The sequence below is a fragment of the Pimephales promelas genome, chromosome 3 (assembly GCF_988280905.1).
Source record: "Pimephales promelas chromosome 3, fPimPro1.hap1.1, whole genome shotgun sequence".
NCBI classification, from domain to species: domain Eukaryota; kingdom Metazoa; phylum Chordata; class Actinopteri; order Cypriniformes; family Leuciscidae; genus Pimephales; species Pimephales promelas.
In genome coordinates, this window is record NC_142771.1 from 42,621,119 (window position 1) to 42,645,743 (window position 24,625).

At 43.6% G+C, this 24,625-nt stretch overlaps 1 protein-coding gene across 2 annotated transcripts in view; it reads left to right on the forward strand.

Annotated features, from left to right (window-relative positions):
• cep112 (centrosomal protein 112) overlaps positions 1-24,625 on the forward strand; it is a 242,407-nt gene that overhangs the window by 60,095 nt on the left and 157,687 nt on the right. For both annotated transcript variants that reach the window (XM_089128934.1, XM_089128935.1), the window contains exons 10-15: positions 1,979-2,078; positions 4,598-4,716; positions 6,853-6,996; positions 15,619-15,773; positions 17,285-17,414; positions 24,261-24,353. In XM_089128934.1, the coding sequence (XP_088985060.1) occupies positions 1,979-2,078; positions 4,598-4,716; positions 6,853-6,996; positions 15,619-15,773; positions 17,285-17,414; positions 24,261-24,353 (741 nt within the window). The remainder of the gene's footprint in view (positions 1-1,978; positions 2,079-4,597; positions 4,717-6,852; positions 6,997-15,618; positions 15,774-17,284; positions 17,415-24,260; positions 24,354-24,625) is intronic.

The window sequence follows — 24,625 nt, forward strand, 5'->3', positions numbered from 1 at the left end:
GTTCTTGTCAGTGGGGTCATGTGTGTGTGTCTCCTGGAGTGGTCTTCCTTCCCACAGCATAATGCGAGATGTTTGTCATCCGCTGCTTTAAGCTTACGCTACTGTTACAGATAATATACTTAAGCAAAAAGCCTTTGCTGAGGAAAGGGCCAAAAATTGGGATCTGGCCCCCCCTCCATCCTTTAAATGTCGGCTTCAAAGCAGCAAATTCCAGCATTCAGTGACGCAGGAGAGGGCGAGTTCCTTCATGGTCATGCTTGTGAATAAGAACATTATCCTCTGTAATCTGCAGCCAGCATTAGCTTGTCATATGGAAGCACCACAAACCTCTATTTAAACTCTGTTCCCACTGAAATGTATTTATGGCTCTTAGATTAGCTGGAAAGTCTGGAACATAAACGTTCTGTCATCTGTCGTCTCAGTGTCACGAATGCTGCTTGTTTGTAGTGTTGTTTTGCTAATGCAAGTATCACTATCGCTATTGCTCATGCTTAGAGTTGGTGATCTGAACAAACATCTAAAGGCTATGACACATCAAACCAACATCAAAAAACGTTTGCGGACGAAAGCTGGCTATGTTGGCGCCAAAAAGTGTCGCTTGAACACAGTGTCGCCAACTAGCATGTGCGTTTTCAGCCTTTGTGAGATAGAATAACTCTCCATACCACCAGGTGGCAGTAGTGTGTATTCATCATTCAAAAATGAAACTAAGACTGCGAATATACAAATCGTAAACAAAGCTTTTTCGATTTTGAATATGAATCATATTGATGAGTTGGTCTTCACTTCGTTCACGCTTCATTCCTGAAGGCCATGTCGTTTTAAAAATATGAATGTTTTGAAGTTCATATGTTCCCTCTTGATTTCATTGATTGCCTGCTTTCTTCACATTCACCGGATCACTAATCTAAAGGCCAATCAGAGTGATCTGTCTCACCAAGTGACCGAGGCCAAGGATAAAAAAAAAAAAGATTTTGATTCATCCAAAGTGACTCTTTTGAACCAAAAAGAACCATTCAGAATCTTCCACTGGTTCGTTTAGTGACCCCCCTTTGTAGGTCACATCATTACACCATTAAATTAGTGTATAATGAGTGAGTCGTTGAATCATTTACTCGATAGATTCATTCAGAATCATTAATGCCAAAAACAGCCCTTTAAGGTCTTGGATCCTCTACCAGTGAACTGATGCCCTTACGAGGTCCGACTTATGATGCCCCCAAACCCCAAACTTTAAATCTAGGAACTCGTCACGCACTATTTGTGTCATAATTAGTCATTTGTGTTCTGTTCATTTTAATTTTCACCTCATAGATCAATGAACCCCACAGAATAACACAGAAGAAGGGACCTAGAGACCAGATATCACACAATAATCACAGCAGCCTAACAACCACTTCCGACGCCTTAGCAACTGCACAGCAACACCATGACAACCATGCACAAAACCAGTCACAGTCTTCGGAGAAATGTATAAAGGCCCGTTCACACCAAAGATGATAGCGATAAACATAACGAGAAAGATACGGTTCTAAAAATCGATAAATTTTGGTCTCTTCGTCATCTGGGTCTGATCAGAGACTATTTATGTATTCCCATTCAAACATGGGTACAGCTGAATGACATTCAAAACAGCGGGTCTCTCACTCTCTCAGCCTTTCTGCTTACCGACTGCCATAGGTATCAAGTTACGCCCTCATCCAAAGGCAGGGCGGGGATATGCAGCTCATTTGCATTTAAGGTCGTATACACCAAAACAGCTCATTTTTAAACAGGCCCCAAAAATGACTTTTTCAAATTGTTATAATAAATTATCTATGGGTTATTTTGAGCTGAAACTTCACAAATACATTCTGGGGACACCAGAGACCAATATTACATCTTGTAAAAAGGGGCATAATAGGTGCCCTTTTTAAGGAGTAAATCATCAGCAAAAGTGAACTACTCCTTTAATTCTGGTTTGTGTGTATTTTGTCAGATTTTGGACCGTAAGAACGGTGAGATTGATGAGCTGAAGAGCATGTATCGAGGGAAGCAGAAGGAGGCGGAGGAGACGGTTCGGAGGCTGGAGAAGAGAGGTGAGCTCATAATCTAAAATAATAATGAAACGGCCCTTAAAACATTTATCGGAGAACCCAACAAAAGCTGCACCTTGTAAACAGGCTTGTATTACAACATGAATCACACTTGCACACAAAAAGGCTTTATCTTTAAGACTTTAGAGTCGGTCAGTCTTTATTTTTGTGGCCTTTGACCTAGTATCTGCCAAAATGATTTATTGAGAGAACTCTTCAGTCAAATGATTCTTTATTGAAGTCCCACTGAATGCCTTGGATCGGGCAGCTTTGTTTGATGCGTTGACGTCATTTACACTGAAACAGGAGCTGAGGCGGGGCATATTGAATGGCTCCTCCCCCTTTTCAAACAGCCAATAGCATTTAGTTTTCTTTCAGACTGCAGTCGTACTTGACGGCACCATGGAAGCCAATCCAAGCGCTGATGATACGCTAGCGTTCTTAACCAACTTAACCGAGTAAAACTGGAGCGTTTGAGCAACCGAACACACACTCCAACCCATGTTGCTCTGTGTGTCAACGCTCGCTTTGGCCAGAAGGTGTTTATAGCTGAGGGGGCGGAGCTTCAGATTATAGAGTGCGTTTGATTGGACAGAAGATGTGATGAGAAGCCGAAGTCATAAAATCCCAGCACGTTCTCATCCTTTAGCGTCACATAGAACGCTATATGACAAAACGGCGCTATACGCACATAGCACCCTTTATCGTTAATATAATACGCAAACCCAAGTCGTCATAAATCCTTTAGCATAATATGAGACTACTCTACCCTACCCCACCCCTAAACCTAACCATAACAGCGTGTGTTATATTAACGATAACGGGTGCCATGTGCGTAGTATAGCGCCGTTTTTGCATATAGCGTCACTTATTACGCTAAAGGATGAGAATGCGTTGAAAATCCCTGATCCATTTTAGCGGAAGTGAGAGACTGTACGTTTCGAATCTCCTAAATGTGAATTTTGTCATTGTTTTGGAGCACACCAGCTGATTCATAACATTAAGGCTAACATAGTCATACTAAATGCTAAAAAACGTACATTTTGATTTCAGGCGGCCTTTAAAGGAGAACTCCGGCGAACAATGAACCTTCGGTCTAATAAAACATCGGTACATAGTCAACCGTTCTCTGAGATTTGTTTTCATGACAATCGAATGTAAGGAGTTTTATCTCTGTTTATAAAAACTGTTTAGCGTATAATGCTAGTAATGGGGGCATTGACTAAGTAAAAAGAAATCGCTAGTTTATACCACTAACAAGGCTCAAAATAGCCCCACACTAACGCAGTAACATAATGAGGCTCCATACATACTGTACAAAACGAAGCATTGAGAACTTTGTAAGTGTACAGACCGTTTAATAAGAAGATACTTTATGAAGACAGTTCACTTCGCATATACAGACAGGAGCCATCTTAAAAAAAATAGTCTCGATAAGTCAATCCACGAACGTCGTGCTGAGTGATCTGAAGTGAAGTTCTATGAAGATCTCTATGAAGTTCAACAAACTTCTGAACTGTATGAACGGCGTTCGGGGATCGACTTATCGAGACTATTTTTTAAGATGGCTCCTGTCTGTATACACGAAGTGAACTGTCTTCATAAAGTATCTTCTTATTAAACGGTCTGTACACTTACAAAGTTCTCAATGCTTCGTTTTGTATGTATGGAGCCTCATTATGTTACTGCGTTAGTGTGGGGCTATTTTGAGCCTTGTTAGTGGTATAAACTAGCGATTTCTTTTTACTTACTCAATGCCCCCATTACTAGCATTATACGCTAAACAGTTTTTAGAGATAAAACTCTTTACATTCGATTATCATGAAAACGAAACTCAGAGAACGATTGACTATGTACCGATGTTTTATTAGACCAAAGGTTCATTGTTCGCCGGAGTTCTCCTTTAATGATGACATTCCTGAAAAGTAAAGTGGATGTGGAAGTGATGTCAGGCATAAACTAAACTAAGGGTTCTTGGGAACTTCAGGAGCAGCTTGGAAGTACATGTTACAGCTTTGGGTTTCACTTTAATTTGATGGTCCTAGAACATGTCTACTAACTCTCATTAGAGTTTTATTAGACTGTTAGTAGGGTTAGGGTTAGAATAAGTTGACATGTACTTGCAAAGTCAGTATAATGTCTGTTGGAGGATCATCACAATAAAGAGTTGGCAGATATTAAGCAGCGAGTCTACTGATACTCTAATGAGAGTTAGTTGACCATCAAAATAAAGCGTTACCCGTTTTTGTTTTAATTACCAACACTAGCTAAAATGTTAAAATGTGTCCCTCACACAACTAACCTTTTATGGCTTGCTGCTGTAATACACTCCTCCTTAACTCATGTAACACCGAGATATCTGTTGCGGTTTTCATTCCTATTGTTTGTACTTTTTAAAAACTTTGTATTATTTTTGAGTCCAGAAGAGTGGTGCTTTGAGGGAGGCCTGGGGTTGGAGAAGACTGAGAGAGGCCTGAATGTTTGTGTCTACCTCTCTCTCTCTCTCTCTCTCCCCCCTGTAGTTCAAAGCCTGCTGCGAGAGTCCCAGGTCATCCGACAGACCAAAGAGAAACAGATCATCGAGCTGAAGAAAATGTCTGATCAAAGTGCTGAATCTCTGAAAAACGAATGGGAGAAGAAGGTAAGGAAGGGTTGAAAAGGCTCAGGTTTCCACAGGCCTCTCCCGCCTTTGAACACTGAACACTCAGTGAGTTTTAGAGCTCAGCCAATCCTGTCCGAGTCTGAGAAAGAATCTCAAAAATCCATCTTCTTCTGAGTGCTCAGTAGGTGTGTGTTTATTGCAGAGATAGAAAAGAAAAACTCACAAGTTCAATCTTTTTTTTCCTGGAGAATCCGACCCTGCCTTTATTCAGGCTTTTGGTTGAAGGCTATCTTGCTTCAGGCCTTATAAAACATTCTCTTTGTTCTCTGTTTCTAAACGTAAGATTCTCTAGGCCTCGTGTTCGGGGCTCAACTATAAGGAAGGCCAGATGGCAGCGTGAGATCGTCTTAGGAGTGCTAATTATCTGTTTTTATGTCCCATAAGCTTTAAACATTTAGTTTTCTTTTGACACAATGGACATTATTGGGAATTGTGCTGATTTAACCTTCTGGGGCTCTTCGCGTGTCGGTCAAAAATTACAGAATTATTATTATTTGATTTAATACTTTGTATTTTTAGGGGATTTTATGGTACTTCATTATATTTACACTGTATTTATAAATGCGCACTTTTTGCGCATAGACCTGGAAATTAAATTTCCAACTTAAGACAGACTGAAGTTTTATTTCTTTTCAGAGATGACATTATTTTGCTAAAGTGAGACAAGTTTTAAATACAAAAATACAATACATTGTTTTTATATGAGATTCACATCTTCAAAATCAAGTTTCACTCTAAAACTGCAAGCAAAGCCATCAATCTTAACAAATTTGAGCTTGATTCTCCAAAAATTCCCAGTCAGATTTAGTTTTGCTGCAGTACCAAACGCTTCCACTAGATGAAATTCATCTCCCATTTATTTCCAATGTGCTAATTTTTGACTGCGAGGAGCACAAGTGTGATTATTTTTTTCAGGACCATTTATTCTGTTTGTATCATGTCCATGATTTGTTTTGTGTGTACACATAGCAAGTGCCAAAACCTTTACCAAGTTTCGTACCGTTCCATTGAAGTAAAAAAAAAAAAAAAAAAAAAAACTAAACATTAAAGTTTTCGGTCAAAAGTGAATAAAAAGCACCAGATGTCGCCAGTTTAACATAATTTGGTTTTGTATCCAGTGGACAGGGGGTATTACAGAGTGCAACAATGATCACTCACTGTTTTTTAGTGACAGTTTTCTTCATACTTGAAATCACACTAGCATAAACCAACTGCTTAAAGGAGTAGTTCACTTTTCAAAAAACTTGCTGATAATTTACTCTCCCCTATGTCATCCAAGATGTCCATGTCAGTCTTTCTTCAGTCGAAAAGAAATTAAGGTTTTTGATGAAAACATTTCAGCATTTTTCTCCATATAATGGACTTCAATGGGAACCAAACGGCCCAAGGTCCGAATGACAGTTTCAGTGCAAACTGTTCAAAGGGCTTTAAACGATTCCAGACGATGAATTCTTGAGTCTTATCAAGCGAAACGATCGCTCATTTAATAAATAAATAACAAAGTTTAAGTTTTATAAGCTCAAATGCTCGCCTTGCTCTGTTCTGTGATGCGCGTTCGTGACTGAGTGAATTTGTTCGTTTCGTTCGTTGAATGAACCAAATGACTTGGAAAAAGATTTGTTCATTTTGACGAACGAGTTCGAACAGGAGAGTCACGAACGCGCATCACAGAACAGAGCAATGAGAGCATTTGAGCTTATAAACTTTGTATATAACTTTATTTATTTATTTTTTTAGTTTAAATTAAAGTTTCGCTTGATAAGACCCTTATTCATCGTCTTGAATCGTTTAAAGCCCTTTGAACAGTTTGCGCTGAAACTGTCTTTTGGACCTTGAACCGTTTGGTTCCCATTGAAGTCCATTATATGGAGAAAATCCTGGAATGTTTTCATCAAAAACCTTAATTTCTTTTCGACTGAAGAAAGAAAGACATGGACATCTTGGATGACATGGGGGTGAGTAATTTTTTTAATTTTTTTTAAGTTTAAGTTTTTTTCAAAAGTGAACTACGTTAAGGATTTCAGGGTCTTGAAAAGTTTATTTTCTTGAATGGGCGCCTTTTTTCCCCATTCCTGGATCTCTTGTGCTGAGCTCTATTGTACGATTGGTTCACAGTTTCATGCTGCGGTGGCGGAGATGGAACAGGAGAAGTCTGAGATGCAGAAGCAGCACACAGACAACATCCAGAAGCTGCTGGTGGACACCAACCAACGGCTCGCCAAGATGGAGGCCGAGTACAGCGGCCAGAACCAGGCCACTGTGAGTGCACTCACACACACTTAAACACAGTTCAATGGAAACATGATGTGGCTTTGAGATACATAGGACCAGTTCTGTCAGGACCAAATACGATTGACATTTAGCAGACAGTTTGGATTGGCGGTATGCTTCTGTTCTGGGCTAGGCTAGCATGGATAAGAGCAATTTAAATGAATATCGTTATTTCAAGATTTTAAAGTACAACATAATTCGAGAATTTATTCGGATTAATAAAGGTGACTTGACTTGACCTACTTGTAAAGCATGGGACCAATCATCCTCGTCCGCATTCGTGTTTTGTGTAGAGGTGCGTCTCTTTCCTCCTCTTCTCTCACCTTGTAAACGTGGTCTTGTGTGTGCGTTCCTTATAAGCTCGGGTTGAAGTCGTCCCACTCGTGACTGGAGCACTGTGTGGCGCTCTGGCCAAGATGAGCCGGGGCGCGCGTCAGACCTCGACTGAGGCCTAATGAGTTTAGCTTGTTACAAATTAGCATTCAGCGGCTGTCATACAGGTAAAGGCACACGGCCTGTCAGCAGGCCCGAATTTACGAGACTTCAAATGCATGCCGACCCCACAGAGTATGACCCTTCTTTAATAATTAAACACAGCACATTTCCAGGCAGGGCCCCAGATGAAAGGCCCCTCTGTCATTGGAAATTAGGTTCTCCCGTTCTGTTGGTTTAGGCTGACCTCAGCAACCTCTTGTCTTACCTCTTCTCTCCTCATAGGCTGCTGTTGTCAATATGTCAGCTTGAGGTGAGATGCTGTGTGTTGTTTCTACTTTGCGTTTGATGTCTCAATACTCTAGCCTTTGAAAGCCTTTGTTTGTCTTTCGTTCTTTCATCATTCTTTTGTGTGGCACACTCCGACGCGATCCTTATTTCTCAAAAAAGCTCTTCAAAGCTGCGTGGAGTCACATCGGCCAGCGTTCACATCTTCTGGATGGGCGAGATCGGGACGCCAAAGGGTGCTGCTCGCTTGGGAGCGTGTCAGAACTGTTCTTTCCCTTCACTCTGCGTAATATTCCCAGCGCTCATTGGTGGCCAAGTGCTCAATAGAGGAGGCAACACATTTAATATTGATGACATGATACATATTCATCACATTTGGGACTCAATGGAGATTGATGACTCTACCTGAGAGATGGATCAGCCACCAACTTCCGTTTGTCAAATATGCTCTATAATCATAACAGTATAGCCACTTGATGCACAAATATTAAAGGAGTAGTTCACTTTTGAAAAAAACTTTTGCTGATAATTTACTCACCCCCATGTCATCCAAGATGTCCATGTCTTTCTTTCCTCAGTCGAAAAGAAATTAAGGTTTTTGATGAAAACATTCCAGGATTTTTCTCCATATAATGGACTTCAATGGGAACCGGATGGTTCAAGGTCCGAAAGACAGTAAATAACAGTTTCAGATGCAGCTTCAAATGTCTTTAAACGACACCAGACGATGAATAAGGGTCTTATCATGCGAAACGATCGGTTATTTCAAAGCTTATTCCAAAAATGTAACTTTTCTAAGGACAAATGCTAGCCTTGCTCTATTCTGTGAGGCGCGTTTGTAACGTCACGTAATACGTAATTACGTTCAAAAGGTCACGGGCGACGTAGTCAGTGTTTACAAGTTAAACGCATAGGTTGAACGTGAAAACTAGCTCAAACGCCGTTTACAAAAAAAGGAATTAAAAGGAAAAACAACGATGTCGGACGATTTTGATTCTGTACTTCCGGCTACGTCGCCCGTGACCTTTTGAACGTAATTACGTATTACGTGACGTTACAAACGCGCCTCACAGAATATAGCAAGGCTAGCATTTGTCTTTAGAAAAGTTAAATTTTTGTAATAAGTTTTGAAATAACCGATCGTTTCGCATGATAAGACCCTTATTCATCGTCTGATATCGTTTAAAGACATTTGAAGCTGCATCTGAAACTGTTATTAACTGTCTTTTGGACCTTGAACCATCCGGTTCCCATTGAAGTCCATTATATGGAGAAAAATCCTGGAATGTTTTCATCAAAAACCTTCATTTCTTTTCGACTGAGGAAAGAAAGACATGGACATCTTGGATGACATGGGGGTGAGTAAATTATCAGCAAAAGTTTTTTTTCAAAAGTGAACTAATCCTTTAAGGGATTTATAAAATTGAGGGTTAACATAGTCCACATTAAAAGGAGTGGTTAAAGCTCAGAGCTGGTTGCTGGTCAAATACATTTTGGGAATGAACCATCATTGTCAAAATTGTGTCCTCATCGCTAACTTTCACGTTGCAAAATAACCTGGATATCTGATGTACGTTTCTCATTATATCCTCACTTGTTTTCTATAGTTACTCTTTTTTTAGTTCCATGTTTTGGGATCATCTTCATCTTTTACCATCTTTTTTAGTTCCTTTGTGTTTGTAGGTTGTTGTTGACACATATCTTGGTTTCTGCTCAACATTTTGGTCCATATAGTCATGATAGCATCACGCAGTTGCTGCAGATTTATCAGCCGCTCATCCGTGAAGTGAATCTCGCGTTCCTCTACTGGATTGAGATCTGGTGACAGCCTGTACTCACCATATTGACTCTTTTGCCAACGCGTAGACATCCAACACACATGGCACCCTTTAGGGTCAATATGAGACGCAGATATATATAGGCCAGAAGGCGCCTCCTAGTGGTCTAACCCTAACCCTACCCCAGACCTAAACCTACCCATAACCGAAGCGTGTTATATTGACGCTAAAGGGTGCCATGTGTGTTGGATGTATATACGCATTGGCAAAAGCGTCACTATATGACGCCTTGGGATGAGAATTGCTGGTGACTGGTGAACCCAGCTTGAGATGATTTGAGTTTGTGACATGGCCTGTTCTCCTGCTGGGAGAATCCATCTGAAGATGAGGACACTGTGCTCATAAAGGGATAGACATGGTCAGCAAAAAATACTCAGGTAGACTGGTGTTTAAACTATGCTTGATTGGTAATAAGAGGCTCAAAGTGTGCTGGGAAATATATATAACACACCATTATAGCACCAGAACGGCTGATACAAGGCATGCTTTCATGTTGTTTACGCCAAATTCTGAGCAGAAAACCGGACTCATCGGACTAGGCAACGCTTTTCCTATCCACTAGATTTGGTGAGTGTGTGTGTATTCTTGGAGTGGAAAGAGAGTGGCTCTCTTAAAGAATTAGTTCGGTATTTTACACTTACTGTGCGTTCACAACAGACATGAATAGCGTGTCAAATTTGCGCCTAGTTATACACTTGAACACTTTGAATCCATTCACGCGTCAAGAGCGAAAATGATAAAAGCACGTAAAAACAAAAGTTTGAAGCGAAATTTACCCGCGTCAGAATCAAAACCCCTTGGTGGCCATCTTTTTTTCTGTTGATCGAGCATTCATCGAGAGAGTCACCGCTCTGTATTTACTCTGGAGAGCAGAACAGCGGCGTGGGGATCATCGTCGCCATATTGAGTCCACCGGACCCTTCGGAAGCGAACCGTTTGGCGAGTTTCACCATTTGCTCGCTGTCAGCGGTACTTCCGCCTGTCCCGCGCCCAGTTTGATGACCTGTTGTCCCGCATCGCAGCGAGGATCACCCTCGCCTCGTCCACCTAATCTAGCTGTCATTTATTTTTGTTTTGATGATAAATAGAGTCAGCTTCCGAAAGTAATTAAACTGTCCTGTGATTATTTTCTCTCTCACGTCCAGACACGAACTTATGCACATGTATGTTGGTTGTCTTTACATCATAATAATATTTCATATAATCTAGATATGGACTGAATAACATTCAATACAAAATGAACATGTCTCGTATGTAGAAATAAAGTTTTAAGTGATAAAATATTTGCTTTGTTGTGCATAATCCCACCATGCATTTAGTCATATTACAAAATAATTTATTGAAGCATCCAGATCCTTCACCACGTGAGCAAGCAGCTAGGCTCCTGATTGGTTAACGTGGCGTGAATTGACGCCAAAGTTCAGATTTTTCAATTCGGGCGGCAGACGCACAAATAGCACTAACTAATACTAACTCAAAAGACTTGATGCGAAAGAGGCAAATTTGCTTTAACTGCCGGATTTTTTTTACGCACATAACGCATCTTTGCATTGTCTTAACATTGAAATCATTCACGCCTGATGCGCTATTCGCGTCCGGAGTGAACGCACCATTAGGGTTAGACCACTAGGAGGCGCCTTCTGGCCCATATATATCTGCGTCTCATATTGACGCTAAAGGGTGCCATGTGCGTTGGATGTATACGCATTGGCAAAAGAGTCAGTATATGATGCCTTGAGATGAGAACTAAAGATCACGTACACAAGGCACTTTACCTGTTGTTTAAAAACATTACAGAAAAACAACTTTCCCAATTCCTAGCAAGCAGCTAGGCTCCTGATTGGTTAACGCGGCGCGAATTGACGCCAATTTCAGATTTTTCAACTCAAACGTGTGAATGCGCAAATAGCACTAACTAAATCATTCCCGCTTAACGTGCCAGACGCTCAATTCGTGGAATTCGCGCCATTCATACGAACTTGATGCGCGAATGAGGCGTATTCGCGTCTACCGCGAATGCAGGAATTTTTTAGCCGGGTAACGCGTCTTTGCATTGACTTAACATTGAAATCACTCGTGCCTGATGCGCTGTTCACGTCCGGTGTGAACGCACCATTAAAGCCCTGTTTTAAGATCGTTTCTGATGAAATAGAACGGTTAAGATTGAAATTTGGACAAATGCTGATGTCCCGAGAATTTTAGGTTTCTGTGTTAGCACTCCACCTACACAATAGTTGTCTATGTGGAACAATCATTCATAAAACGCATTAAACTTTAGTTTTTTTAGTGGTCTGGGGTGTTCACGCAAAAATCGAGTTTTTTGAATCAAGTTTTATCGTAATTTTTGTACCAAGTCGGACTTTTGTGTGAGCATATCAGTACCACAGACCACTCGGTGAGTTTCACGTTTTTTGTAAACTATAGCAGTCTTTTCTGCAAACGGCAACATCTCTTACCACTGCTCCATCTGTTTTCCTGAAGCCAAAATACTTCCACACCCATGACTTGACGCTGACCGGACTTTCATTGCCAGCTCACTCTAACGGTACCCTCACATTTGAAAGTCAGACTCAACAATGTGTGTGGATATAGATAGACTGTGAAACGTAACATGTGCGAAGCGGTGTGAAGTAGAAGGCAGCAATGAGGTTAGCTTAGGAATTGTTGGAGCTGATGCTGAAAACAGACAACAGATTCTCTAGTGGACGCATCGATGTCTCGTATCGGCGGCTGTATAATCGATACGAATCGATTAATGTTTACACCCCTATAATTTTTGTTGGAAATCACCTAATACGTCTGCCTGAAAGGAGAATGAGATATGCTTTTAGATTCTCTTTGTTTGGGTTGAGTATTCATCCGTATCCTCAGAGATGATACAATCTTTGGTGGAGAATGCGCTTTTTTAGGGAACATCCTCCTGGCCACTGAGACGTGCTCTCAGATGAGGGCATGTGTGATTGAAAGGATAAAGACGTGTCCCATGTCACCTGCGGGTTTGCCTGGAAGAGGGCGTTATTATCACAATCTCAATCTGTCACATCAGCAGCTGTTTATTGTTTGCTTAAATTGGTTTAAAAAAGTTTACTTAATTTTTTTTGTTACATTTAATAGTAATAACAGTCAATTATTCATAATTGCATGCAACAAACCCTAATCCTACCCTCACCCTATAGTAAGTACATGTAGTTGGTTAATGTTAATTAGTACTTAAATATATAGTTACACCTTCAAATAAAGTGTAACCTATGTTTCTTACCCCACTCCACATGGGTAACTACGCAGATTGTTGAATGGCTCAGATGATTGGATGTGTGTGTGCCGTCAGTGTATTAATTACAAGCGTGCGTCATCGCACAAGTCGTACTCTTTCAGATCATGTCGCATTTCACACTTGGAGTTAACAAAGGCCTATTTTCCAGCGTTTCGACACTGACGTCGCCATCAGAAAGCTGTGCTTTTCAACACTGGCCACTTTCATCATCTGAACTATGTATCTTCAATCAATAATCTGTCATCGTTCATATCAGCCTGCATTCCAGCCGCCACGCACGGGACAGTGGCCTCCATTAACGATGAGACGCGAGTGTGTGTGTCTGAGCGCTGTCTGGTTTTGGTTTAACAGCTCTTGCTGTCCCATGGAAAGTTTCCCCCTTCCTGTATTTCATCAGATACGGTTGTCTCATTTTCAAATGAAGACCATCCTAGATCCTAGATGTTCTTTTGAGGGCTGAGCTATGCTTTAATGCTGGTCTGCTTCACATGCCTTTTTTATATTCAATCCCAGCATGCTCTGGGTTGTGCTAAAGAACAGAGGCCCACAGGTGCATCAGATTTGAAAGGGGGATGAGGATGGTGCGGTGGCGGTTTAAGCTCACTGTTACTGAACTGTTCAACTTTCACCATCACATCTACAGAAGAATCCCCCATTCGGGAGGTCTCCACTGCTGGGAAGCTACTTTGAAGCTGTAATTTGTCAAGATACAAGCGACTCATATTTAGGGATGCACAGATATGAAACTTTTGGCCGATACTGATAACCGATATTTCTTGAAATTTAAGAATTGATAGCCGATGCACACTCACCTAAAGGATTATTAGGAACACCATACTAATACTGTGTTTTGACTTCAGAACTGCCTTAATTCTACGTGGCATTGATTCAACAATAGAGCCAGACCGATATATCGGCAGACCGATATTATCGGCCGATGTTAGGCATTTTCCAAACTATCGGTATCGGCAGTAAAATGGCCGATAAATGAATATTTCAAAAATAAAATAAAAACGGACGAAACACGCTTGAACCATGTCATGAGTGTTGGAGTTGTATAGTTTGTCCACCAGAGGGCACTCTCTCGTTGAGTTGGTCATTGCTTGAATAACAATTAAAAGAACACCCCCATCAGTTGTCTTAACTCAAATAAGCATGACAAAATGTCCAGTTTAAAAAATAAATAAATAAATAAAATATCGGCCGATATATCGGAATATCGGATTTCAAAACCCCAAAATATTTATCGGTCGGGCTCTTTTCAACAAGGTGCTGAAAGCTTTAGAAATGTTGGCCCATATTGATAGGATAGCATCTTGCAGTTGATGGAGATTTGTGGGATGCACATCCATTCATTCCACCACATCCCAAAGATGCTCTATTGGGTTGAGATCTGGTGACTGTGGGGGCCATTTTAGTACAGTCAACTCATTGTCATGTTCAAGAAAACAATTTGAAACGATTCGAGCTTTGTGACATGGTGCATTATCCTGCTGGAAGTAGACATCAGTAGACATGGTAAGGAACAATGCTCAGGTAGGCCGTGGCATTTAAATGATGCCCAATTGGCACTAAGGGGCCTAAAGTGTGCCAAGAAAACATCCCCCACACCATTACACCACCACCACCAGCCTGCACAGTGGGAACAAGGCATGATGGATCCATGTTCTCATTCTGTTTACGCCAAATTCTGACTCTACCATCTGAATGTCTTTTTGAAAAACACTTTGGTTGTTATAATAACTACTAACAGCTAACTACATAAACCACTATTTATTTAATTATGATTTTATTTACAGTCAAAAACAAAAAAATCAGTGGCAATTAGAAGCATTAAACAAAATAACTTTAAACATAACATTTTGTTTAAAATTTGTACTGAACTAAATTAAAGGTACAGTTCACCCAAAAATGAAAACGTCATCATTTACTTACCCTTGTGTTGTTCCAAACCTGTATGAATTTCTTTCTTCTGTTGAACTAATAAGAAGATATTTTGAAAAATGTTGGTAACCAGCCAGTTGACGTTATTCATCGACTTCCATAAAAATTATTTTAACGATTTTCATTTTTGGCTGAACTATCCCAGTAACATTTGTTTCATAAATTGTTTCACACTATTTTCATGTTTATCACTATGAAGTTTCTATTGTGTAACCTTTTTTCTTTACACTTGCACCTGGAACCTATTTCAAGGTTTGCGTTCTCGAGCCCCAAACACTGCTGTAGTGCGGATGAACAGCCAGAACACAGTAAACGTGTTCAGTCAGAGCGGTGTCGTGTTAATTTATTTATTAATTTGCAGCGATAGCAATCAGTGAATCTTTTGTTCCAAACCTTTATGAATTTCTTTCTTCTGTTGAACTAATAAGAACATATTTTGAAGAATGTTGGTAACCAGACAGTCGACGTTATTCATCGACTTCCATAAAAATAATTTTAACGATTTTCATTTTTGGCCGAACTATCCCTTTAAGCTAAATAATTACACAATTGTCTTCTGTAGAGCTGCTTTATTATAGCTGAACATTTCTTTCACACTATTTTCATGTTTATCACTATGAAGTTTCTTATAGTGTAACCTTTTTTCTTTACACTTGCACCTGGAACCTATTTCTAGGTTTGCGTTTTCGAGCCCCAAACACTGCTAAGTGTTCAGTCAGAGCGGTGTCGTGTTAATAATAATATTTTTCATTTGCAGCGATTGAAATCTGTGAATCTTTTTTTGGTGTGTGATATTTTTTGATGAGCTGGTTCATTTGTAGAACTGTCCTCTAGGAGCAGATGGTGCACGAGCTGGAGTCACGGGTTAAGCAGCTCTCCGTGGAAGTGAAGGACGGGAACCTGCTTCGGCAGAAGGTCACACAGGAGAAAGCCCAGTTAGAGATTCATATCGCCTCCATCAGCGCTGAGCTACAAGAGGCCCACCACAGGTACGGGACATCCTGACATGCTCAGATGCGACCTGCTTTGATGTAACCGATATAAAGGCTATAAAGCACATTGTCAACGCTTGTGAATCAATCAAAACTAGCTTTATCTGGACAATAACTTTATTCTAGAGCTGCTGTAAACCCCAAACAATCTCCTATTATCACTGTAAAGGCCTGTTCACACCGGGACGAATTTCGCGCGTGATATTCGTCGACGTTTAACGCCTCGTGACTAAACAATGGGCGCCAATGTGAGTGTGCACACCGACGCGAAAAACGCCACGCGTAAAAAAACCGCCTCGGGTTCGTTTTTTTGGTTTGACGCGCCGCGTCAAAACCTATCCGACCAACGAGATTGGCGGGTTTGCTCACGTGTCTGGTACATCTGAAGTGACAGTAAAACACAACTTGGGGGCGCTCAAACACAAAACGGTCTTGAGCACACATACGGCGAAGAAGAGATAAGAAACCTATGGGCAAGATGAATGTTGAGCTGCTGGTCTCGGAGCATAAAGAGCTATTTTATTAGTATTTCTGTAATAATAGTATAGTATAGGGTGACCAACAGTCCTGTTTTCTCGGGACATGTGTAAAACGGTCACTTTGTGCTTTATAGAAATCTGAGTTGAGATGAGAACTGCGCATAGTGTGCGTAGTGTCAGTTAGATTTTGACAAGTGAGGAGAGGAGATAACCGCTCTGCCGACTCTTTGTATTCTTTCTTTTATTTTATTTTTCTATTGTGACCAGATGTTTGTTTGTGTTTTCATTCTTGCTCGATCCCCATGTATGAGGACGAGTGTAACGTTTGAGTGGTTTTATTAAACGCGGGGAAATCCGACAACTCTCGTCTCTCGTGCATCTGTTCATCCGACAACGGCTATGTTTTTATCTCTTCCACGTCCTGTCCTGACTGTTTTTAAGTGAAATGTCCTGGTTTTTTAAAAAAACTGCTGGGAAAGATCAGTCCTACAGCAAAATATAGATGGGCAAACAAGGTGGACGAGGAAGAAAAACAGGATAAAGAGGATGAAAACTAAAGATATAAATAGATTTTGTTAGTTCGTTTTTGTAAGTTTGTGAGAGCTACTTTTTGTAACATTTGGAGGCATTTCTTTTAGTTATTTATTATTTATTTATTTTTCTAAATACATAAGATAATATTTCTATCATTATTTCATTCGGGTTTTTTTCTATCTGTCATAATAAAACATTGAGACATGAATATGATCACCCTAGTATAGTATTCTATTATTATTTCTGTTTTACATTAAGCGCCATCTAATGTCAGGGAATGAATTTGCATGTTCACTCGGCGAAAAACGCTTGGGTGTGAACACAAAAAACGCTGACGAATAACGCGCACTGATATTCGTCCCGGTGTGTACGGGCCTTAAGCTGCTTTGAAACAGCTATATTGGTAAAGCGCTATATATAAATGAAGGTGACTTGCCTCGACTAGAGTTAATGTTAATTCAAAGAGGTGTGTGGTGAATTGTGTGTGTTCTTCAGGGTCGTGTCCCTGCAGACTGAGATGGAGAAGATGAGAGACCAGCATGAGGACTCGCTGCAGAAACTTCAGGCCAGACACAACGCAGACATGAGCCACTTCCAGCAGGAACACACACTCTCTGCAGCCAAGGCATCAGCTCTTACACCTCACACGTGCTTTACTCACTTTTATTTCCTGTGGTATTCCACAGATTCACTTTTACTGAACCGTTAAGTGAGTTAACTTTCTGATATACAAGCTTAGGAATGATTCCTGGGGCCAGTTGCATAAATTGAAACATTATGTTAAGATCTGGTGTGACCCACTAGCACTAGACCAGAGCCCGTCATCTTGGTTGCAGTTCCATTAGAATTCCACTGGAGGTGATCGCGGGCGAGTGCAGAATGAATGGGAGTCTATGGGGCTAAACGGCTAAATGTGTCTCTTTCACCTGCTTGTTGTTAAATCAACATAGATTTTATTGTTGATTCTGCAAGTTCAATATAGATTATAGGCCAAAAGTCGAATGAACGAGTACTTCTGTCCTTTTGATTTCTTACAGGTTAGGCCGTTGTTGGCTGGAACACGCTAGCATTCTGCTATTGTGTGACGTCATCACATTTTTGAACGGATTTTTAGTTCAAGTGAACTTAAAAATTGCAGTGTATTATCTCAGCCCTCCCCTTTTGAATGCAACTTTCAAATTACTTGACAAAAAATGACATCCTGAGAAAAGTGGATTTCTGGGGGTGAAACCCCATTGACTCCCATTCATTCTGCACTCGACCGCGAGCGCCCCCGCATGGACAGAGACGCGTTACTGCAGCCCGTCCAGAACCAGCCAGTGCCAATTCTCGTCAATTACACGTTCTCTGACTAGACCCACATTAGTCTTACTTTGTTACCAAATTAGGCCAATCTATGTCTTTATGTAACTGACTTTTGAAAGTCTTAAAAGGCTAGTCTTAGCGGTTTATGCGATGTTGTCACGGATCCATCTGCGTCAGCACCAGATACCTGCACTCCGCCTACTCGTTCCGGTTCCCCTGACTACTAATCATCATCACCTGTCGTCACCACCTGCCATCACTTATCCGGACTATCAGCCACTCCATATATACTCACCTCACTCAGTCACTCACTGTCTGGTCTCGTCTCTACCACGATTACAGACTCGCTATCGCTACCTTACGTTCCTGAAACTACTTACCTGCATTGTATCTCCAACCCGTCAATCTCCCGTCTGTTCCTGTCCTTGGTCCCCGTCTGCTGCCAGTCCTCTTCAGTCTCCAAGCTCCGCTGTTCCGGTCAGCTCTCCATTCTCCCGCTCCTGTTCAGATAAGGAAAACATCATCAGACTGTTCATAACCTTCATCAACTTCAACTAGCACGCTACTTACCATCCTGTGACTGTCATTCAATAAACCTTGTTCATACTCACCCGTCTGTGCCATTCTGTTCTGTGACAGAAGACCAGACCAACCTAAACATGCTTCAACCTACGCCCGCAACCACCACGGACACGAGTTCCCCATCGACAGCATCCCTTCCCCGGACTAGTGCATCTGTGCTCGCTACTTCCACCGTAGCCTTTTCCTCTGCCGCTGCCTCTGTATGTCCCATGGCCCAACCAGCGCCCTTCTCTGGCGAGGAGGAGGAGTGCAGCGGCTTCCTTCTGCAGTGCGAGCTCTACATGAAAATGATTCCATCCTCGTTCCCCACTGAAGAATCGAAGGTCGCTTTCTTTATCTCCCTTCTCCGGGGTCGGGCTCTTCAATGGGCTCATGCCCTATGGAAAGGTCGTGGGCCCGTCACCAGAACCTTCGCCTCATTCTCCAATCACTTCCTGGAAGTGTTCTCACAATCTCTGCACTCGATCTCCGTGCAGGATCAGCTGTTTCGTTTGAAGCAAGGGAGATCGTCAGTGGCTGCATATGCTCTGCAGTTCCGGACCCTCGCCGCTTCGCTGGGATGGAATGAGTCTGCACTCATCACTGCATACCGCCACGGTCTGAATCCCGACATTCGTCTTCAGTTAGCCATCTACGATGACACAGTGGGTATCGAGAGCATTATACAGCGATCCATCCGCATCGACCAACGCCGCACTGCTTGCCAGCTAGATAGCCCTGCACCTCCGCCTCCTCGCCCATCTGCCGCTTACAGTCCTCCAGCACCAGAGCCGATGGAGATCGGGTCTGCTCGCCTACCGATCTCCGAGCGCAATCGCCGTATAACCAACGGACTATGTCTATATTGCGGAGCTGCTGGACATATGTTATCCACCTGTCCCATTCGTCCACCTCGACCCGCAGTGAGTACGGTTCAGTTACCCCTCTCCATATCGAATATGAAATATACATCTGCTACTATCACTTATATGAATCGTTCCCTTCCAGTTCAAGCGCTAATTGACTCCGGATCCGCCGGTAACTTCATCTCACTCACCACTCTCCATCGGCTCCAAACGAAGCAACGTACCATTCCTCACACCCTTCACGTTCAATCCATCGTCGGAAAACCTCTTGGCCGAGGCCGGATTGGACACCGCAGCCCGGATCTAGGGCTAGAGATCGGCTGGCTTCACAAGGAGGCAATTTCCTTTCTGGTGCTGGAGGGCTCGACGGCCGAGATCATCCTGGGACGCCCGTGGTTGGAACTCCATTCACCACATATTCAATGGTCGACCGGTGAGGTCCTACAGTGGGGTGAAGAATGCCATCATCATTGTCTGCCTGCCATTTCCAAGCCCATTATCCGTCCAGTCACTCCGGTTCAGAAAATCTCTCTCTCCGCCACCTCCGTGGAAGATTCCTCTGCTGTGTCCCTCACGGACATTCCTCCACCTTACCGGGCGTTCCAGGAGATCTTTGATAAACAGCTGGCAACCACTTTACCACCTCATCGGCCATGGGACTGTGCGATCGACCTGCTGCCTGGGGCGGTCCTACCGCGAGGTAAGATCTATTCTCTGTCCATCCCGGAGCAGAAGGCCATGGAGGAGTACATCCAGGAAGCCTTAAGTCAAGGATTTATTCGACCATCCACGTCCCCTGCCGCATCAAGCTTCTTCTTCGTGGGCAAGAAGGACGGAGGCTTGCGCCCCTGCATCGATTATCGTATCCTCAATCAATCCACCGTCAAATACCGCTATCCCCTTCCTCTGGTCCCCGCCGCTCTGGAACAACTCCGTGGGGCTACTGTCTACTCCAAACTCGATCTCCGGAGCGCGTACAATCTCATCCGCATCCGTGAAGGTGACGAGTGGAAGACAGCTTTCATCACCCCTGCGGGGCACTACGAGTACCTCGTCATGCCCTTCGGATTGTCCAACGCACCCGCCGTGTTCCAGGGGTTCATGAACGAGATCTTCAGAGACTTACTACACCAATTTGTCATCATCTATATCGATGATATCCTCATATACTCTCCCGATCTACCCACTCATATCCGCCATGTCCAAACCGTACTCCAACGCCTCAGAGACCATCAACTCTTCCTGAAACTAGAAAAGTGCGAATTCCACCGAGACACCGTTCAGTTCCTGGGCTACCTCATCACTCCTCGCGGTATAACCATGGACCAGAGGAAGGTGGATGCCGTTAACAACTGGCCACAACCCACCTCCCGGAAAGAACTTCAACGGTTCCTTGGGTTTGCTAACTTCTACCGCCGCTTCATCAAAAACTTCAGTCAGACCTGCTCCCCTCTCACTAATCTCCTCAAGGGCGGGGCCAAGTCTCTGTCCTGGAACACCGACTCCACACGGGCGTTTGACAGCTTGAAAAGGGCCTTCAGTTCCGCTCCTACCCTCTCCCTTCCCAATCCAGCTCTACCCTTCATCGTGGAAGTGGATGCCTCCACCTCTGGGGTAGGAGCGGTTCTTTCCCAGCGGCAGGGGACTCCAGTGCAACTCCATCCATGTGCCTTCTATTCCAAGAAACTGTCCCCGGCGGAGCAGAACTATGATATCGGCAACCGAGAGCTGCTAGCCATCAAACTGGCCTTGGAGGAATGGAGACACTGGCTGGAGGGGGCTCAACACCCGTTTACAGTTATCACGGACCACCGGAATCTCGAATACCTCCGGGAGGCTAGAAGACTCAATCCCCGTCAAGCTCGCTGGGCCCTCTTCTTCACCCGCTTCAACTTCTCCGTCACCTACCGCCCTGGACACAAAAATGTAAAAGCAGACGCATTATCACGACAGTTCCAGCCCAATTCTCCTCCCCTAAGTCCCGAGACCATCCTCCCTCCAGCCATCGTCGTAAGTCCCATTCAGTGGAGTATGGACGATCACATTACAGACGCCACTCAAGCCGAACCTGCTCCGCCGGGAGGTCCAGAGGGACGGGTTTACGTCCCGACACGTCTACGCCTGTCCCTCATGGACTCAGTACATACCTCTCCGGGCTCTGGACACCCAGGCAGCCAAGGAACTCTCTCGCTCGTCCAACAGCGCTACTGGTGGCCGGGTATGGCCCAGGATATCTCCCGATACGTCAGGGGATGCTCAGTCTGTGCCATGGCCAAGGTTCCCCGTCATCTTCCTGAAGGCAAGCTCACTCCCCTACCAATTCCCACTCGACCCTGGTCCCATCTGGGGGTCGACTTTGTCACCGACCTTCCCCGTTCCCACAATCACACCTGCATTCTTGTGGTAGTCGACCGATTCTCCAAGGCCTGCAAACTCATTCCTCTCCCCGGCCTTCCTACTGCCTTTGAGACCGCTGAAGCCCTATTCCAATACGTTTTCAGAAACTTTGGAATCCCCGAGGATGTCGTATCTGACAGAGGTCCACAATTTATCTCCCGTGTGTGGAAGGCCTTCTTCAATCTCCTGGGCGTTTCCGTCAGCCTTACGTCAGGATACCACCCCCAGTCCAACGGCCAGACTGAGCGGAAGATCCAGGAAATCGGGAGATACTTGCGGTCATACTGCCACGACCATCAGGACTGCTGGAGCCGCTACCTGCCGTGGGCCGAGTATGCACAAAACTCTCTCCGTCAATCCACCACAGGGCTCACACCCTTCCAGTGCATACTCGGGTACCAACCTCCACTGTTTCCCTGGTCCGGTGAACCATCAGATGTTCCAGCAGTCCACCACTGGTTCCAGACGAGCGAGAGGGTCTGGGACTCAGCCCACACTCACCTCCAGCGGGCTGTCCGCAGACACAAGACCCAGGCGGATGTTCGACGTGCCTCAACTCCCCAATACCATCCGGGTCAACTGGTCTGGCTCTCCACCCGGGACATCCGTCTCCGACAGCCCTGTCGTAAGCTGAGTCCCAGATACATCGGTCCGTTCGCCATACAGAGGCAGATCAACCCCGTCACCTATCGACTCACTCTTCCCGCTCACTACCGCATCGCACCTACATTCCATGTCTCCCTCCTCAAGCCCTATACTAATCCTCTCACTCCTTCCTCCCCAGGGTCTGGTGCTGCGGACGTGCCCCCTCCTCCTGTGGATCCGGAGGATGATAACATCTACCAAGTGCGAGAAATCCTCGACTCCCGGCGACGGGGCGGCCTTCTGGAATACCTCGTCGACTGGGAAGGTTTTGGGGTGGAAGAGAGATGTTGGGTTCAGCGGGAGGACATTCTTGATCCCACCCTACTCCAGGACTTCCATTCGGCCCATCCAGGTCGTCCTGCACCCAGGGGCCGTGGCCGTCCCCGTCGTCGGTCCCGCCCGCCAGCTGGAGCTGGCCGTGGGGGGGGGGGTACTGTCACGGATCCATCTGCGTCAGCACCAGATACCTGCACTCCGCCTACTCGTTCCGGTTCCCCTGACTACTAATCATCATCACCTGTCGTCACCACCTGCCATCACTTATCCGGACTATCAGCCACTCCATATATACTCACCTCACTCAGTCACTCACTGTCTGGTCTCGTCTCTACCACGATTACAGACTCGCTATCGCTACCTTACGTTCCTGAAACTACTTACCTGCATTGTATCTCCAACCCGTCAATCTCCCGTCTGTTCCTGTCCTTGGTCCCCGTCTGCTGCCAGTCCTCTTCAGTCTCCAAGCTCCGCTGTTCCGGTCAGCTCTCCATTCTCCCGCTCCTGTTCAGATAAGGAAAACATCATCAGACTGTTCATAACCTTCATCAACTTCAACTAGCACGCTACTTACCATCCTGTGACTGTCATTCAATAAACCTTGTTCATACTCACCCGTCTGTGCCATTCTGTTCTGTGACAGATGTATTAGCTCTGATCCAAACCCTACATCGACAGATACCTTCTACTGAACTTAAATTTAGCTCTATTGCTTCTCACATGAAGTATAAAAGTAGCATTAGGACGTATTAGGACTTCTAAGATGCCCAGTACACACAAATATTAGGTGTTTTTCTGGCCTACAAAAAGTATACGTGTGTTTGTAATGATTCCCTGAGCTTATCAAAAACCAAAAACATGTTTATTCGTGTGCCATTAGTCTGATTTTATGGACCAATGAGTAAATGATCGTAAAATGGCCAGAGCAACTTAACTACATTAGTTAACATGAACTAAGAATGAGCAATACTTCTTAATTTCAACATTTACTAATACGTTATTAAAATCAAAGTTTGTGTTTGTTAGCATTAGTTAATGCACTGTGATGAACAAACAATGAACAGCTGGATTTTATTAACTAACATTAACAAAGACTAATAAATACTGTAACAAATGTATTGCTCATTGTGTGTTCATGTTATTAACTAATGAACCTTATTGTAAATTGTTACCATTTTGCCCTTTTGACGTATGATCTGTTACCGACACACTTAAAAGTATATTTGTATAACCTAAAAAGTGTGCCAATTTAGTCCCAAGTATATACTCACACTTTTATATGAACCTGAGCTACACTATACAGTATTCTCGCTGTCTACCGAGGGGACTTTGGATGTGTGTGATGAAACGGAGCTAATCTTTGTAAAGTTTACGCTTTCATAATCATAGCATTTTGTGAAAGTGGTTTGTGTTTCTGTCAGGCATCGGAGGGGATGGAGGATTTGGAGAAGACTGTGGTTCTCCTGAAACAGCAGATTCAGGAGACTGAAAACAGGAGACAGAGACAGCTCAGGGTCAGTCGCTCACACACACTGTTGGTTGCCCTCGTTATTGGTTAATTAACACAGCAACACACACAGTTACGTACGTCTGGACTTCATTTCCATTGACAGTCACTGCATCACATCACTGCTGATTTGCATAATGTTCAAAGTCCAAACTCTCAATGAAAACTAATGACCAGTTGCTTTGTCATGCAAATCATGCAAGTCCGTCAGTGTGTGAACGACCCGATGGACCTCGGGAAGTCAGTTCGTCGGTTCATGTTGTTCCAGAGGAATCAAAC